Genomic DNA, 12,016 nt, shown 5'->3' with positions numbered 1-12,016 from the left:
TGGCTTGCTTTTTTGTGTCAGTGTATCCTATCTACTATTTTTCAAAACCCCCTTGTCTTTGAAACCTCCTATTTGATTTACCCTGTAGGGACTGATCATTCCCTTACTCTTCCATTCTCCTTTGGGACATCTTTCATATGTTCATTTCTCCTTTGGATAATTCTCATTTTCCAAACTCTAATTGCCTGATACCTGGATGAGTCTCTAGCTATGCTTCTTATCCCTGCAATGGAAATTAATCTTTTTATTAAAGGCCTTTGTATAACATATCAACTCTACCTGTATTTCCACTTTTATCTTGCAGTACTGCCCTGGTGACCTCAGCTCCAGCTACGCTATTGTTTTTACCTTTCCCATGGTTGCCTTCTGCGCACATGCTCTGCGGTTGGCCCCCATTGCTGACTGCTGATTGAAGGTGATGTGTATTCATCCTATAGACAGTCTGTGCTTTTCCTGTCTTTGGAGCTTCCAGTTCCACCCCCATTAGTTCTTTCGTGACCACTCCATCTTGCCTTATTTCTCACTCTTTCCTTTTGACTGGAAGAGTACTTATCTTTTCTAACATCTCTTCTTGAACTCTGTTTTGATTTCACTTATATTGATTTTTAATGTATAATATGCTGGTGTTCCATTTCCTCAGTTAGATCAGAAGCTCCCTAAAGACAGGGCTCCATTGGTGTTAAATTGCCATCTTCAAGGTCTGGGAGTTGATTTCTCTTTTTCTACCCCCACAACAAGGCACTCCTCTGCACCCAGTCGGAACTCAGTGTCTGTGGTCAAGTAAATGCATGAAGGAAATTAGAACCCATGGTGAGTATGTTTATTTAAATGTGTAAACCAAGAATGCCTTATGGTGTGTATGCCAGAAGTGAAGTTCTCATCTGTAATTACCAATGAAAAAAACACCTTGTATTTACAGTTGAGTTTGGCACCAAATCAGCACTGGTCTTTCCTTCTGTGGTACAAATGTTGTAAAACTCTGAATGCTGCGTTTCCATAAAAGGAGCATGCATTTCTGTGGAGGTGGTGATTAATGTTGGATGCCTTTAGGCGGTACCATCCTACTCATGAGGGAAGCAGCGCTGTTCTAGGCTCAGCTGTGAATTGGTTTGCCTTTCCTCCTTTCCCAACTCTGCCACGTGGAAAACAAAACAAAACAAAAGCAACATCAACAAAAAACCCCTGGCATTCTGCCTGCTGGCACCCTGTTAGAATAAAAAGATTAGAACACTTGGTATCTGTTCACTCACTCAGGTGAAGTTTGAGATGTCCTACTGGGCTTTTTGTCTATAGACCCTTGAAAATCTCGTTGAATAGGTGTTGTGGAAACATGAGAAATACATGTTTATCATCATTTGTTTGTTTATTTACCTACCTATCAAATTAGAAAAGTGCCAGGCGTTTATCTCAGTGTTTTGCAAATATTAACTAGTTTAATTTAAATTTCATAACCACCCTGAGAATTGGGTGGTATACTTTCATTATCCCACTTCACAGATAAGGAATCTGGGCACAGAGCTCTGATGGTGCTTGTTAATAGTCACATGCAATCTTTTTCCTATTTCTTGGCTTCCAGTAATTATTCAGGTAACTAAATGTCTATTATTCCCAATTAGATGTCTAGTTCTATGGCTTTTATTTCTATAAATCATTCTGGTTTCTTTTTATGACCATGGCTGTACTTGTATTTCCCTCTGAAATTGGCAGAAGATGAGTGTGTGTGTCAGCATTTTTAACACCCACTAAAAAGAAATCTCCTACAGCGCTTTACAGTTTATAATTGCTTTTTCAGATATTATCTTCCTTAGTCCAGCAATGCTGGTAAGAAGAGTTATTATTTATTTCCATTTAACAAATGAAGTAAGTGGCTTAGAGAGGTTAAGAGACTGAACATATCCTAATGTGATTAGTACATTGGAATTTGAACCCAAGTCCTCTTAATCCTTTGCTCTTCCAAGCTGTTATGCTGCTTATAAATTGGGAAATCCTATAGTCTGTTTTTATTGAAATTCTTTGTTTTTCTAACCTCTGTCAAAATGATGTATTTTTTTTTTTAAACTTATATCCCAAGCCTGTATGGTAGAAGATGTGAAAGTAGGGGGGTTGATAATGCGGTTTTTTTTGAAAGCGAGGAGATTATCAGATGCCACAAGAAATATTTTTTTTTCTATTTTTCTTTGACAGCAAAAGAGTAAAAATTTTGTAGCGTTTTTTTTGGTATTTTTGGAGTCCAGGGGAATAAGTACATAATGGTAATAATTAAATACAGTTTCCAGTAAGAGAGTGTTCTCAGTTTTAGCTGCACAGGTTTAGAAAGTTGGGTGAGAGAAGGCTTTGAGGAGAGATTAGAAGTTAGAGAGCCCATTTGTGGTGCCAGCATGCAAAAATGTCCGCAGATGATGACTACTTGCACCTCCAGAGCTAGTCTCCTCTAGGCAAAATCAACAGTCATCAGTGCAGGAGAATGAATGAGTCAGAGCTCTGGGTCCAGAGCCGGTTTTACCTCTTAGCTTTGTGATCTTGCATAAATTATCCAAAGGCTCTGGACTACAGTTTAGTTCAATGTAGCAAGCTTTTATCAAACAGCTATGTGCCAGGTTCTGTGGTAGGTGCTCTGGAGAGAAATACAAATTAGATAAGGCTTCTGCTGTTGGATAGTTCTCATACCAGCTGGGGAGACTGACAGGAAACACAGCGATGGTTCCTGCTGTGTTAGAGATATGTTCAGAGGGCTGATTAGGGAGGGGGAGGCAAAGCACATCAATCAGGGAATTCTACTAAGGTGCTGATTCAAGGTCAGCTTCTCTCCTCCTGACCCCTATACTTAGCATGTAGAGGGGACTGTAGGGAATGCAATGAAAGTGAATGGTGACAAAAAAATGAAAAAGAGCCTCGAGGCAGGAGCCATGGTTTTCTCCTCTGGGGTGGGAGTTGTCTTCATTCTGGGAATACTGTGGTGGGGCCACTCATCTTCCTTTGCTCCTGTCTCTGCCCCCAAGCACCATGTCTTTTTCCTAGCACAAGGCTAATCTCATAGATTTGTAAGAGTCCTATGTAGCTGTCTTTATCTTTGGCACTAGCCTAAGTACCCCTTGTGAATGGGGTTGGTTGCATCTTTGTGTTCTCAGTGTCAGCACCATGCCTGGCACAGAATGGGTGGTTTAAAAATTCTGTTGAATGCATGGATGGATGGGGATTGCTGGAAGCACAGCCTGGAAGGAGCAGAGGAAGGAGAGATTGAAAGGAGAAGAGTGAGATGTCCCTGGGCAATGGCTGATGAAATTTAACCCAGGCAGGGAGGGGCTTGGGCTGAAAGCCTTATTAAAAAGCTGCCATCTGCAAAGCAAGAATTTAACTCCTTGGTTTCACAAGAAAGGAGTAAATGTAACCTAGAAATTGGGGCTGGATTTGAAAATTAGCCCCAATTCTGCAATTTTCACCACAGTAAAAGCTTTTCCAGTTATACACGGTGATTGGTCTTGATGGGCTATTGTGGACAGAGGAGGGCGCTAGGTTGGGGTGGAGAGGGCCACAGCTCAGACTAAAAATCCGCTTTTCTCTCAGCATGAGCTTGGCTGCAGATGTAGAAACTAGAACTAACAGCAGTTTTACCTCACCTTAAAAGTAGTAAATTATTGGAGGCTTTAATTAATTGCTGTGATCTGTTGAGTACTTACTACAGGCTAAGGGCTGTAGGGAACACTTTAATTCACTGAATAATGTCAGTAACTCTGTAAAATAGATATTAGTATGCCTGTTTTGCAGATGCGCAAACTGAAGCTCAAAGGGGTCAGTATTTCACAGATAGTGCAGTACTGAGTTGGAGCCTTGGTTTGAACCTGAGCGTGTCTACTTCCAAAGCCTATGCTCTTGGGTGGATTTTCAGCGATGCCAGAAGATGGTTGGACTTTCCTGAAGATGTTTATATGCGTTGTTGCCACAGAGTCAAACCAAGAATTGTATTGTTGTATTTTTTTCATTCAGAATCATAACATGCTTAATGCAGATGATGCCTCAGATTGTGAAGGTGGGTTGCCCATAGGCTGTGTTGATTGGTGATTCTTAAGAGTGTAAAAAATGGAAACCACTTGATTTTGTTCTAGGCAGAATGTATCACTCAATAGCTTGGTTGAGTTTGGCTTAATGTAGATATGTTTAATGTAACTTGAAATTAGGCTGAGGGCTGAAAGGGTACTTTCAGGTCACTGAGGAGTGAGACAGAGCCCTCACTCAACTTTTGGGTCACTTGAGGTGGTTCTGCGAAGCCCTGTTCACTTTTCACACTCGAGTTTAAATATTTGTGAGGGGAATATAGATCTTTGGTTTGAACTAGATACAGCTCAAAGGTTACCCATTCAGAACAGAGCATTTCAGCCTCAGAGCACCAGCTTAGCCTCTAAGATGAGACCACATCTGAACCAGCCAAGTCAGCCTGGGATGAGATTGGAGGAGAAAAATTCATGTGATAAGTCAGATCACAATTAATTTTTTTGTTATTATTTTTTGAGTGACCACAATGTGTGGGACTTGGAAATATGGAATAATGATGAGTTTTATTATTTCTTTTTGAGAAAAATTCAGTCACTTTTTTTTCTTAACCTGAGGAAGATGAATCCTTAAGAAGGGGAGATTTATCTCTGCCCTTTGAGCTTAAAGCCCGTAAAGTAAAATATATAGTTTAAAACAATTACATGTTCCCCCCACCCCACTGCCGCCTGAGCCTTCACAGTGTTTTGTCTCCAGACGGGGATGAAGACGCTATTTAGGAAAGTGCCTGGCTGGTGGTGTGGGGCCTTGCTTCCTGGAATCTGCATTCCCCTTGCCAGTTGCTTCCTTCCCTGAGAGGTACTGGTGGCCAGGTGTTACGAATCCAGGTCAAGATGAAGAAAACGCACTTTTGTCATTTCTTCAGGCATGTAGCCGACCTGACTGGGTCTCAGGTATTCCAGATATGAGCGATGTGCCGATTGCGCAAGGCTAGAAGCATTGCTCACTCGGAGATACCGAGGCCTGCCTGCCCCGAGCCCTTTGTTCTCCTGGTTGAAAGCAGTTAATTAGCAACTGTCTCCATAGCAACACCCTCACAGTCCAAAAACATTGTCTAGTTTTTCAGTTTAGCTTATCACACTGTTTACCTGAAGGGCTTTTCACTGCTCTGAGTCTCATTTGAGTTGGCGGCATGCCTGTTGGGGAAGTGAATTGTCAAGATAGAAAAAAACACCATGGTAGCAAGAAGCCGAGGAGACTTCTCCCTACCCAGCCCGACCCAGGTGCTGGATTCTGGGAAAACAGAAGTTGCGCCTGCCTAACATTTTCACCTGTTTTTTTTTTTTTCTTTTTTTTTTTCTGTAAAACTGCTGTTCTCTCCACCGAGCCCTGAATTGTGAGGATTTTTTCCCCCTTTCCCGGAGAGGCTTTCTAAGCTTTTTAATATTCCCTGTTTATAGTACATTTCCATGATTAGTCATCTCAAAACCCCAAGTGTTCTCAGCCCCTGTACATTCGAGGAAATTTTGCTTCCCTGAGGGTCTTGGCATTTCCGAAGGCCCTTGGGTGAAGGATTATGAGTCTGAATGTGATTTAGTCAGAGCAGCTTTGTCTTTAGGCGTAATGAGGAAGAGCTTCTCTTTCTTGGTTTAAGTTCATGATTTGTGAGAAAGGCAACTTCAGGTGTCTTGTTGGTAAAATAGGAAGGGAAACCATAGCTTTTTTATAGGCCACACAATGAAGATAATTTTCATAGCTCATTGATTGAGTGCAGGCTGTGTGGCTCTCCGTGCTAGCTGTGTGGCCCTCTGTGCTGGGACGCTTAGGATCTTTTAGCTCACATCTGCAATGGGAAGACGGGAGGCAGATGGGAAAGAAGACTGCATTTCCTGAATGCCTACCACATTTCAGTCGCTGAGCCAGACTTTCATAAAATGAGGTCTCCTGTATCCTTCACAGCAAACCTGCTAACGAGGCCCTATTACGTATTTTAAAGATGGGAAGCTGGGGTTCCATGGAGTCGTTGCCTGCCCAAGGTTGTGGAATTCTAATCTAGACCTGTTGGTTTACAGGGCACCAACGCTTGTCTTGGAGCGGCGTCACGGATTTCGTGGTGGAGTTAGGTGGTGTGTATCACTGAATGCAGGGCTCTGGGGGACTTCTGCCAAGGAGGTTAGTTAGAATTTGGTGGTGTACATGTGTAATCAAATCCCTAAGTATGTCTCAGGAAATCATGAAGCTTAGGTCCAGTGATAAAATAGTAGAATTTAATTTTGAGGCGTGTGTGCCAGAGCTTATATACCCAAACAAATGTCATTCTCTTTGAAGTATTAACTTGGAAAGACTGTGCCTTGTGATGTTTCCATTCTTCAGACCTTTTTAAGGAAACTTTATGGGGAAGTGTTTTCCCAGCTTGCAAAATACGGCTTGGAATGCATTCAGCAGACCATGCTTGAGCATTTAACTCCCCTTAATATGGGCGGAGAAGTATGGCTTTTCCCTAGTGGTGATCACTTTGACCTAGCATGGGTTCACTAAGAACAAGTCACCCCAGGCTAGCTTCTTTTCTTTCTTTGAAAACCTTATTAAGCAGAAAACTATAGTTGATATAATGCATAAATGAGAACTTTGATCTGCTTTTTAATTTTATCTACTTTGTCAAAAACAGAGACATAGTCTGAGCTGAATGCAAGAACTGTGGTCTGAACTGCACCTTAGTTAATACCTAAGGGTGACAAACAGGTGTTGTAATGGCAGGTCAGTACTATGTGATTTTTGTTGACTGTGCGATCACAGTAAGTTCATGATGTGGCTTCTGCAGAAGTGAGTGTTACCTCGGGCTGTGCAGATGGAGGAGGATGCGTACCATATTAGAACACACTTGGAGCCAGGGGTTCTTTTTTCCTTTCTTTGCTTCCTCACTCTCTCCACTATACTGTATGCCAGGTACCTTTCTATGTGTTGGGATGCAAAGGTGGACAAAAGAAAGAGAGAACGTAAAAACTAGGGTTTCTTCAGAAACCTTGTATCACCCAGATGGTAAAGAGAAGAAACCACATGTCACACAAAATCGTTCAAAGGATGGAGTGCGTGTGGGGGTGGTAGTATTTGCCCTGACTTAGAAAAGACTCTGCAAAGGCATGAGTTGTTTTAAAATATCCAAAAGATGCTCCTGGGTGAAGAAGCAGCACGTTTGTCCAGTAGACTCTAGTTATAATCTTAAAAGGCAGTCACATTTTGGCTCAATTATAAAAAAGATATTCTTAACAGTCCTGCAAAGGTGGATTGGGCTTCTGCTTTAGGATATGGCGAGAAGTATTGAAGCAGGGATCAAAAGACCATTTGGTGGCTTACTGTGAAGGTCAGCAATATAATGAATCTCCTTTAAAATTTCCAGTCATAAAAATTGTGTAAGTGAGCAGGCATGCTGTCTGCCTGCAAGATACATGCTAGTAATGAAGGAAGATGTATATCACAATTAACATTCCTACTTTATATTATTTTTTTAATCTCTTTTGGGGGCAGCTAAATATGATCAATTTAGAGATGTTAGAACATTTGTAACTATAGTTTGTGAGATGGGCAATTTTAACCACAGGAAGTCTTCAGAATCACAACACAGGTTCAATTCACTGTGGTTATGATGTCATAATTATATATTGTGGATGTCTAATTCCCACCTAGAAGTAAAGATCATGTGACATATCCTAGCCAGTATTAAAGCAATATTATTATAAAAATGATCTCTGATGTAGAACCACTAAAATTAGGGCCTTAGGTCTACCCATATTGAGTTTGCCCTTTTTATTTGCAAAATGCTTGATCCCAGATTGCTATGAGTGATAGACCTAATAGTGATCTTTTTGCTTTTGATAGTTAGGCATCATAGTTTTAAAGACAACCTAGGGAGTTTTAGAAATGTGTCTGTGTCTACAGAATCATGTGTGTGATTAGATAAAGATTAGTAGGTACAGAAACTAGTTGAAGCATTGATTGATACACCTTGTACCTTCCAAAGAATTGATCTATTTAAATCAAGTTAGTTTTGCAGCTCCGTTTGTTGCTTCTCTAGATTATTAGGTGGTTTTATGATGTTTCTTTTATTTTTTTCACTAGGAATTTTGCTGAGTATTTTTAATGCATGAATTGACAGACTGGTTTATCAGTGTTGGGGGTCTGTGTGATCTTCTCATTAGTCCATTTACAATGGCAGCACTTTCATGTTTGAATGTAGACAAACCTGTCCCTAATATTTATGGAGCCTGAGGGAAAGAGTGTCAGTGGAAGCTCATGTACTGTATGTTGAGATATTTAAAGGTTATAATTAAAGTTAATACACTGTTAAATAAAATTTTCTCACTTCCTACTTTGACAAATTTAGTTGCATAGTAACTTGGAACCCAGGTTCAAATTTAGAGGCCTGCCCCCTTCTTTTCCCACTCCAGCTACATCTTGTAACATGTTCATATGGATGCTGTAGATTGTACAAGCAAACCCTCTTTTCCTTCCTCCTGCTAACAGCTGCTCCTGGGCCACTCCTTGCACTGAAGCATACTCACACCAGTGACACAATCTGCCCTTTTGACAACAGACTCAGGGAAGTGGCCTGCACAGACCTTGGAAGTAGAAAGGGGTTCTTGGACTGAGAATTCTGGAGTCTCGGGTCGTTGGTCGATGGTCTAAAAGGTGAGGGTGTTAGGTGAAGTGTCCTCTTGATCCTCAAAGGCTTCTCGCCCTGGGGGTGGTGGGGGTGGGGGGAGGGGGAAGAGGAGGAGGAGGAAGAGGAGGAGGAGACCCTCTAAAGTGTAGGGCCCACGTTGAGCCCTCTGTACAGAATATGGATAAAAGAATGACTAACTTCCAACAGCCTTTCATACTTTAGAGCTTGAAGCTGAGTAGTTTCAACCAAGTAGTTGGGTTGGCCTAAATGCTTTGCCATTTAACCTCATAAATTATCTAAACATAAACATAGCCTGAGAGTTGAGTAAAAAATAAGTGAAGTAGTTGATCATTGCCAGGTCAGGTTTGAATTCTGTCATATTTGAAATCCCTGCAACTGTGAAATTGCCTGTAGGAATTGCAGTTGTGCTAAACAATCAAACGAATTGGTAGGTTGGCTCCCAAAGGCAAAATCTTGAGGCTGTTTGGAGGAAAAAAATTACAAAATGTAGCTAGTAATAAGTGGGTTGCAATAAGAATCAAATGTAATACAGTTTTCTGGGGAAGCAAATTGCACTGCACTTTGTTTTATTTTAAAAAATGATGTGAAAATACAGAGCATCACAGCACAGACATATTTTACACCAGTTTTCACAATAAAATCCCCAAATGTGAAAGCTTTCCCTTTTTGCAAAGGTATTTGGAAGCAATAATGTTTGTGTGCATAGTTGAGTTGATCAGAGTATACTGATTTTTTATCCCATGAGGTTTTCAAGGAAAGTACAGCTGGTCAACCTTTAGTGTTTTCTTTGCCACCGGATATAGTTCTGTTTCTGTCAGCTCAAATACAGTATTTTGGGAAATGAATTCTCCGTAGGATACCTTAAAATGTCTTTGTGTTGTAACACTGGGTAGGAGGCAGTATGTTTAATAGGTTAGTGTGGATATGTAGGTCCTGAAATCACAGTCCTGCTTTTTGCTCCTGGCTCTGCCACTTCTGGTTGCTTGCGTAACCTTGAGCAAGTTACTTAATCTTCTCTAAGTTTCAGTTTTCTCATCAGTAAAGTGGGTTGAATAATAGTGCCTTTGTTAAAAGGTAGGTGTGAGGATTGAAAAATACAGGTTAAGGGCTTAGCACATAGTTAACATTCAATAAATGCAAACTATTAATTACTATTAGCTCACTTGTGTAAGGAAGGCCTATGGGTTTATAGAAAGGTAACATTTTGTGGTAAGAGAACCTCTCTACGGGAACCTCTGTAAACTCCAGAGGGCTGCACGGAAAATTCCACTGTGGATGATGGCCTTCTCCTGGAGCTTACCTATTAAGGTGAAGTAGGTCGTGCTTTGAAGTGCTTGGCAGTGGCCAGACCTGGGCAGGTACTGAGAGTTGCACTGGGCCCTGTGGTTACTGTGTCCCCGCCTTCCGTCGTAGGTAGCAGATGGTAGTCCTTACTCATCTCTGAAGAGTCCTAAGTCGCCCGAGTCCTCGATGTGACTCGTTGCTTATCCACAAAGTGTTTTTGAAGGGTATGGTTTTTCTTCTTTGGATATAAAACATAAGAGGATGAAGGAAAAATGAGAAGTTTTGTTTCTACATGAATACAGTACACAGCCTCAGAAAATATGGGGAAAAGATGAGAAGGAAAATTATTTTTATTTCTAAATGCACTATTCATTTCACTTTCCAAGTAACTTGTGGCTATCATTATTTTTAGTGATTTATGCTTAAATAGTCTTCCTTAGGAATAATCAAATACTGGCTTCAAATATAGACAGGGAAATTACAGGTCATAGTAGGCTCATAAAGTAATGCTTAGAATGAACTTGGGATGGGACGTGGAACAGGGCAGCAGACTTTCCACCAGGCGCCATTCCTGTGTTCTCAGCTCTACCCTCGAGCCTTCTCCGTTGGGGGCCCAAATGCACCACCATGATGTAAGGGTCTGACCAACTACTTAGTTTCTAGCAGCCCAGAGTGAAAGCACTTCTCTGTGCCTTCCTCTTCCCTAAGCCTCAGTTTTTGTTTTGTTTTTGTTGTTGTTGTTGTTGTTTTGTTTTTTTCCCTTGCAAAAATTGATACAGTAGCGTCCAACGTGCAGAGGGTCTCTGAGAATGAAATCAGAGGCACCTAGCAACTGCCTGGACAGTGCCAGCACTCCACCTGCCACTCCTCCCCACTGCCCTCTATTTGTGGATAGGTGGATGATTTTGCTAGTCACCGAGCTTGTCTTCTTTGAGACAGTAGGGAAAAAGCAACCAGTATGATTCACAGAATTTCATGAATAGGTACAGCTGCAATTTCTCTGCCTTTACTCATAACCATAAACATAATTTAAGGTTGTCAGTTATGTTTTCTTTCTCATTTTTGGTGTTGAAAACAACCTTTGAGTTTCAGTTTTCTTGTCTGTAAAATGGGGAGAAGAATAGCTCCCATTCCATAAGGTGGTAATGAGATTGTGAGAATATAGGTGACATTCTCACAAATGCAGTTGGAATCCCCAGAAGGGGAGGAGGGGAACTGTGAAATCCTGTTTTGAGTTGGGAATTTTCATCCTGAGCCTGTGTTAAGGAAAGGAATGAGGCCTATCCCAAAGTAGAAACCAAAAATGTTCTTTCTGAATATGGCACAAGCACTGGTTTTCTTTCATAATGAGTGTGGTCATTATTAGAGTTAAGCCTTTCCCTGCATGGCAAGTGTGAACATGTCTGCAGACCCCGAGGACACCAGAGCGGCAGGCTTTGAAGGGAGAGCAGTGGACAGTGACGGGGCCTCTCGCGGTCTAGCTCTGACCCCACCAGATCCCGTAGATCAGCTTCCTGGTTTTGTTCCTGGTGAATTCCTGACCATTCCTTTTACACAGTAATAGAGCCTTTATTTCCACTCCACATGGAGGCATATTGCATTTGAAAGATTCAAACCCATTGCTGTCCCCATTGACAGGGAGCATGTTAAGGGTAAGGTGCTACATTTCACTCATTGCTGGGCCCTCCTTTCTGAATCTGGACTTGTATCTTGTAAACATTCAAGACATACCAGTTTGGAAGACTGTCACTGATGTAATTGATGTTTCTGTGTGCACACCCCCAGATCAAAGACCATGCTTCTTGGTCTAGCCATAGGCACTCTCCATCCCTGAGACACAGCCAGGGCGTGGGGCCCAGCCTTTCTTCACCTCCCTGGTAGTGCCCTTTTTAGAGGGAGGCATAAAATGACAGTGCTGCCCCTAAAATCTAAAGGAGGGGGCAAAACGCAGCATCCTGTACTTCACCACTGGGGGCTGGCTGGGCCACTGTTAAGGTCTGTGGAGACTTCTGTTTGCAGGAGAGGTTGATGAAACCCTTGGCTTTAGCTCCGGCCAGAGGATCC

At 41.7% G+C, this 12,016-nt stretch overlaps 1 protein-coding gene across 8 annotated transcripts in view; it reads left to right on the top strand.

Annotated features, from left to right (window-relative positions):
- The window catches only part of TEAD1 (TEA domain transcription factor 1), a 272,153-nt gene that overhangs the window by 124,306 nt on the left and 135,831 nt on the right, over positions 1 to 12,016 (top strand). Inside the window, exon 1 of one of the 8 annotated variants that reach the window (XM_073018207.1) lies at positions 764 to 810. The exons of 6 other annotated variants lie outside the window; for them this stretch is intronic. In XM_073018207.1, coding sequence (XP_072874308.1) covers positions 789 to 810 — 22 coding nt within the window. In that variant the 5' untranslated portion in view covers positions 764 to 788. Of the gene's footprint in view, positions 1 to 763; positions 811 to 12,016 lie in introns of those variants that run through there. One more of the 8 variants, XM_073018213.1, reaches the window with a different exon arrangement.

Source organism: Chlorocebus sabaeus, chromosome 1 (assembly GCF_047675955.1).
Source record: "Chlorocebus sabaeus isolate Y175 chromosome 1, mChlSab1.0.hap1, whole genome shotgun sequence".
In the NCBI taxonomy this organism is placed as follows: domain Eukaryota; kingdom Metazoa; phylum Chordata; class Mammalia; order Primates; family Cercopithecidae; genus Chlorocebus; species Chlorocebus sabaeus.
The sequence above is the reverse complement of the archived record's forward strand: the minus strand, read 5'-3'. Positions and strand labels throughout refer to the sequence as shown.